At 33.4% G+C, this 6,952-nt stretch overlaps 1 protein-coding gene across 1 annotated transcript; it reads left to right on the top strand.

The window, feature by feature from the left end:
• The first annotated feature begins 1,020 nt into the window (after window positions 1-1,020).
• LOC145280285 (uncharacterized) lies at window positions 1,021-1,434 on the top strand. The gene has a single exon (XM_080132058.1). The coding sequence runs from the start codon at window positions 1,021-1,023 to the stop codon at window positions 1,432-1,434; it is 414 nt and encodes a 137-aa protein (XP_079988184.1).
• The last annotated feature ends 5,518 nt before the right edge of the window (window positions 1,435-6,952 follow it).

Below are 6,952 nucleotides of genomic sequence, written 5' to 3'. Positions count from 1 at the left end.
CATGCAACATAGGCCAGAACAGCAAACAAGAGTTCGCAATAAAGTGACAATGCAAGAGTAATACAGTTATCGCATTGCAATTAGAGATTCATTCAGTATTATCCATGGATCTGGTAAACTATTCCAACAATATGTAGTTGATGCATATGTGAAAGTTGAAGGGTGCAGATTGAACTTCATTAAAAGCCATCAAAGTCAACTAAGAACAGCTCAATATTCTGGTTTAATGGATCATTTAGCAAGGAATGAAGATGGCGATCCTGATGTACCAGTTATTCTACCATCTTCATTTACAGGAAGTCCTAGGAATCTTCAACAACTGTATCAAGATGCAATGGCAGTTTTCTGTAAATATGGAAAGCCAGACCTATTCCTTACCTATACAAGTAATCCAAGATGTCCTGAAATATTAAACAACTTGGGGTCATCAGAACTTGCACAAAATCGACCTGACTTAATATCACGTGTGTATCATGCACATCTAACTGAACTTTTGAAAGACATTAAAGACAGGCATGTATTGGGAACTCTCGTTGCATATGTTTATGTTATTGAATTTCAAAAAAGAGGGTTACTACACTGCCACATGATCATAATGCTGCGAGATCAGGATAAGATCAGAACAGTTCAACAAATTGATGCAATTGTGTCAGCAGAAATATCTTGACCTGAAGATCCAGAGCTTCGTGATTTAGTTAAATCTTTAATGGTACATGGCCCATGTGGTGCAGTTAATCCTAATTCTCCTTGTATGAGTAAAGGATTATGCAAAAAAAAATTCCAAAGGCATTTAGAGAAGAAACAGTAGAAAACATTGATGGATACCCAGCTTACAAGCGTGCAAATAATGGTGACTCAGTTCAAGTCTGTAATTTTACTGTTGATAATTGATACATAGTCCCTTTCAACAAATTTCTTCTGAGAAAATATCGAGCTCATATTAACTTAGAAATCTGCTCTTCAGTCAAGAGTATAAAATACATATTTAAATATGTTTATAAAGGACATGATAGTGCTATGATGGAGGTTAATAACCATGATTCATCTATTAATATCGATCAAGGAGAAACAATGCGATCAGAACAAAGACATGAAGTCAAGCAATATCTATCATGCAGATATCTATCACCTCCAGAAGTAATTTGGCGTCTTTCTGACTATAAAATGCATAGAAAATCTCATGTTGTGTACCGTTTAGCTGTACACATGCCTGGAGAGCAACAGATTTATTATCAACATGGACAAGCTGAACAAGCAATTCAACAAGCACAACAACGTCACACAAATTTGACTGCTTGGTTTGAACTAAATCAGAATGATATTACTGCTAACCAATATTTTTACTGTGATATTCCACATCATTATGTATTTAACAAAACTACTACAAAATGGACTAAAAGAGAGCGGTCAAGTAATTTGATCACAAGAATGTAATCAGTTTCACCAAACCAAGGTGAAAAGTTTTATTTACGAATTCTGCTTCTTCATGTCTCAGGAGCAAAGTTATTTGAAGATTCGAGAACAGTCCAAGGTCATGTCATACATTCCCTACATTTAGAGAAGCTTGCATCAGCCTTGGATTATTGAAAGATGATACTGAATTAGAAAATGCTCTTACTGAAGCTGCTACATTTAGAATGCCACAACAACTACGTAGCATGTTTGCAATGCTGTGTCTTTATCATCATCCAGTGGATGCCTGTCAACTATTCATTAACCATAAACAGAGCATTATTGAAGACCTCATTTCTGCTTATGATGAAAGCGTATGTGAAAACATTGCACTTCATTTGATAAAAGCAATATTTAATGAGAATAGTTCTTCTTGCCAGGCAATGGGTTTACCTGAACCAAGAGGTGATCCTTCAATAGATAATATGACTCGAAATAGAAGCCAGCCTAATGTTGAATTGCTAAACAATGAACAATTAGAGGTCTTTAATACTATAATCAAGACTGTCATGGCAACTGAAAAAGAAGCCCCACACAACAATTGCTTCTATTTAGATGCCTCAGCCGGATCAGGAAAAACCTTTTTATTCGACATGTTATATGATTACTTCACCTCCAGCAGTACTGTAACTGCCACTGCGGCATGGACTGGCATTGCTGCAATGCTACTAACTTCAGGGAAAACACTCCACAGTATATTCAAACTACCTGTACCTCTAACAGAAACCAGTGTCTGTAACGTTTCTCCTGTATCAGAGCATGCTTCTTTTTTGAGAAAGGTAAAGGTGTTCATCATAGACGAAGCCTCTATGATACCTAATCATGCACTGCTTGCTATAGATAGATGTTTACGAGATATAATGAGTAACGATAAAATATTTGGTGGAAATTTCTCATACTTGGAGGTGACTTCAGGAAAATTTTGCCAGTAGTGCCACATGGATCACCTACATCTATTATACACACCTGTCTTAAAAGATGCACATTGTGGCATCATTTCAGTCAATTACAGCTAACATAAAACGTCAGAACTAACATAAATGAACAGGAGTTTTGTAGATGGCTCTTTCATCTTGGTAATGGTACACTAATGAGCAGTCTTAATGACGTTCCTGTAGATGCCATAGATGTTCCTGATGATTCGGTATGTAATGGTTCTCTAATCTCAGAAATATTTGATTGCAGCCCTCAAGAAATGGAAAATAGAATCATCATGACTCCAAAAAATACAGATTGTTTAACAGTAAATGAAGAAATTCTAAATAATCTTCCCGGAGGCATAAATACATATTTAAGTACAGATTACATCTCCGATGATGATGCTGAACTTCAAAATTATCCTATCGAGTTCATAAATTCATTAACTCCATCCGGAATGCCACCTCACCGACTTAATGTGAAAATAGGGGCAATAGTAATCCTACTGCGAAATTTATCCATAAACCAAGGACTTTATAATGGAACTAGGATGAAAATAAAAGAATCTCATCAAAGCAGCATCATTGCTATTTTAATTAATGGATCTAATAGAGGTTCCACAGTTATCATTCCAAGAATTAAGTTAAAGCCAAGTGATACAAATGTTCCGTTTGCATTTCATCGGATACAGTTTCCAATACGATTAGCATATTCACTGACCATCAATAAAGCACAAGGCCAAACTTTGGATAAGGTTGGTATATATCTTCAACAACCTGTATTTTCTCATGGTCAGCTATATGTGGCATGTTCAAGAGCTCAATCTAAGTACAGTGTGAAATTTAAGGTAATGCAACTGCATAGAGATGATAATCAGGGCAGAAAGTGTGGTGTAACATACTAAAAATATTGTTTACCGTGAAGTGTTATGAAAACAATCAGGAACAGCTATGGAATCTAAAAATTAACTTGGATGTAAATATGATTTTGGAAAAAAAAAATTTTAATTGCTTTCCGTATATTTAAAATTCAGAATTTGATGAAAAAGTAGTGTACAGTTTGTTTAACTTTATACAACATTGACATAAATTTGATAGGTACAACCTACCTCACATAATTTTGATTATCAAAAAATCAAAATTTAACTGTACTTCGTAAGTTTTACAGAAACACTTCATTTTCTATGCATGTAATACACAAGAATCTGAATATTATAACAGATTACAATGTTTTTATGGAAAAAACTTTAGTACAGAAAATTCAAAGTGTTCTATTTATATTATCAGGAAGTTGTGATGCATTAATTGAAATCTATATTAATAATTCGACTTAAAAAATATTTGTGAATTTCCAAATCTTCATTGAATAAAATTCAAAATAAATAGAAAAGTCTATTGCATATGTAAAAGTTGACGGTTGCTTATTTAACTTCATTAAAAGCTATCAAAGTCAACCAAGAGCTGCTCAATAGTCTGGCTTAATGGATCATTTAGCAAGGAATGAAGATGGTTATTCTGGTGTACCAGTTATTCTAACATCTACATGTACAGGAAGTCCTAGGAATCTACAACAGCTTTATCAAGATGCAATGACAGTTTTCTGTGACCTATTCATTACTTGGGGTCATCAGAACTTGCACAAAATCGATGTCAACAATGTCACACAGTTTTTTTTTTAATTCACAGTCTGACTCCCAAGAACCTGCTGACTGACCATTATTCTCACTCCAAGCAGCTGATCGACGTCCCTAACACCGCCTCAATCATCACCAGCACTTCCTGGCAACATCAACAGCATCGGTTACGATCCATTGACCTTCAATAAAAGTTTAAACTAAAGTTCTTTGTTTGTTCTACTTGCTTCCATACATTAATTTTTGTAATATAACAATAAGGAATTTCTTACTGATGTGTTTTAAAAGATTTTAACTACCGTGGAATTTCCACAGGTCCTGCTAGTTATTATTAATAGTAATAGGATTTTTGTTACACAGGTGGTTAATATTCTCATAAGTAGTAATAGTAGCAGTAGTAGTAGATGCTAAAACATTTTGCTTTTGCCCCAAAGTTTTGCAGGTAATCAGCTAAACTGTAAGTAGCATCTCTTTTCTCTTTTATTGGGAAAGAAGGGATATTGACTTGAGAGTTCTTATCCACTATAATAGCGGGACTTTTATCAGTCGTTTTATGCCACAAATTGAATAAACGTACTGTGTTTTCAATATTACTCTCTTGTCTTTCTCTCTTACTCTCTTCCTCTCTCTCTCTCTCTTTCTCTCTCTCTCTCACTGACTAACTCTCGCTCTTTCTCTAATTTTATGGCCGCCGGTGATTAAATCATTTCCTGTTAATTATATTTTATACAGTTTTTGGCGTTATAAAATCAGTTCCCATTATTATAGAAATACGTATTTACATTAATATTAAAAAATAAATACCTCACTCGAATCGCATAAAGACTGAAAGTTTTCTGTTTTTGTTTTGTTCTTTTTGTTTGTTTTTTTAATTTTCTTCGTTATTGTTTTACATGAACATCGTGGGGTCTGCGTTCGTTCCGGACAATCATAAACAGCAAATAATTCACTAGTTCATCGCTGAGTGTATATACATTCCCAGGCAATTGTGGGACACGGATGAGCTAGTTTATATATATATATATATATATATATATATATATATATATATATATATATATATATATATATATATAATAGAAATAAAAATAAAAGAATAAAGATAAATGGATAAGATACGATTGAAGAGTTTAAAGATGCAATGTATACTACAAATACTTTAACATAGAAATAAACAGACATGATCGAAAGAAAGTAGAAACATTCTACTAAAAAGACAAAACATTTTACAAAACGATGGAAGCCATGAAAAGAAAATTCTAAGTCAAAGTAAAATAAACAAAAATTGCAGTAAACAAAATAAGATCAAAACAAACGCCACTTGAACGCGGGTTATTTGGTTTGCCGGGATTAAGGACAAAGAAGATTCAAAAACTAATATTATGATCGATAAAAGGAGCATATATATATATATATATATATATATATATATATATATATATATATATATATATATATAAAGAGTGAGCAGGGAGAAAGATCAAATATAGACGCAAAATAAACAATAAGAAAAGAACAAAATAATAATTCAAAAACTATTATGACCGATAAAAGGTGGCATATATGTATATATACACACTTACACACACACACACACACATCTCTCTCTCTCTCTATCTCTCTCTCTCTCTCTCTCTCTCTCTCTATATATATATATATATATATATATATATATAAAGTAGGAGAGATAAAATCAAGGCGCAAAATAAACAAGAAGAAAACAAGAAAGTTAAACAAAATAATATGAATAAAGAATGACAAACAAGATATTCAATAAAACCGGAAATCCTCCGGAAGCTATTTTGTAAGAGTTTCAAAAAACACACAAGATTGTAGTTAACGTCAAATGAGATAATGTTGTTTGAAACATGTGTTTTTATGTGTCTTATTTTATGATACGTAAATAAACAAGTTTTTATTTTTATGTGCCAAGGGCGAATAATTTGCGGAAACCCTACAAATGACAAAGGGAAAACAACAAAGATATAAATAGAGAGAATCATCTTGTTTAATTGGAGGTATTTTACAATAATAGAAAACCGGTCCATTTGACATAATGGATAGAAAGATCGTTTATTGACCAGGATATCGGAGTTCAGTTCTCGTTCAAGTCTTACCAAAGACACACACAAAATGGTACATGGGAACTCCTTTGCTAAACACTTAGCATTATCAGGTAAGGGTTAAGGGTAAGGTGAATAATGCTTAGAAACACTTTCCCCTATATCTTTGTGGAGTAGGCAATGTAAATAGAGTCTTCTGGTCACCTTTGACTATGTGTAACGTTGTAAGGGAACCAACACGTTGTATAATCCGTTGTCAAGAAACCCAAGACAAGTAATAACTCGACTCCTATTTTTTGTTACAACGATATTTATTTTTATATTTGTCCCGCTACGCGTAACTTCTCGTTACGAATGTGACGTCACTCATATCCCTAACATGATCTCGAATATCATCTACGTTTTTAACGTAATCTCGAACGTCATCCACATCTCTAACGTAATCCTCCTTTTTAACGTCTTTCGTTTCCCCTACTAGTGGTGTCATTTCACATGCGTCCGCGCTCTTTTGCATATGGTCGAGCACTTTACATTTTTACAGTAATTAAAGCGCACATGAATTATATACTTTTAAAATGGTTACCTTTTTTACTTTCATAAAATAATATTTTATTTTTGCTCTCCACTCCTATTCTAAGAAAAGTCCTATTTGATTATCCAAGACAATTTTCCTTGGTCAGTCAAGACATCTGTGTGTGATGCGGCTTGAATACAAAAAAAGAAACGAACCTTATTCTTCCGCATTTTCGAATAGAATCAGGCCATGTAAATAAGTAAAGAATCTTCTCATTAATTTTAATGTGAATACCTGAATATTCTATTAAGAGGGCCCTCTACAGTTTTGGACGTTAAAGATCTTGTATCATTAGTTTTACTTCTTAAAGCC

Source organism: Euprymna scolopes, chromosome 7 (assembly GCF_053919585.1).
Source record: "Euprymna scolopes isolate OS-2025 chromosome 7, ASM5391958v1, whole genome shotgun sequence".
NCBI lineage: Eukaryota > Metazoa > Mollusca > Cephalopoda > Sepiida > Sepiolidae > Euprymna > Euprymna scolopes.
Note: the sequence above shows the minus strand (reverse complement) of the source record. Positions and strands in the feature narration are given on the sequence as shown.

What these genes read in the sequence shown, in the direction of transcription:
- LOC145280285 (XM_080132058.1), top strand. Translation starts at nt 1,021, where the DNA reads ATGGAGGTTAATAACCATGATTCATCTATTAATATCGATCAAGGAGAA.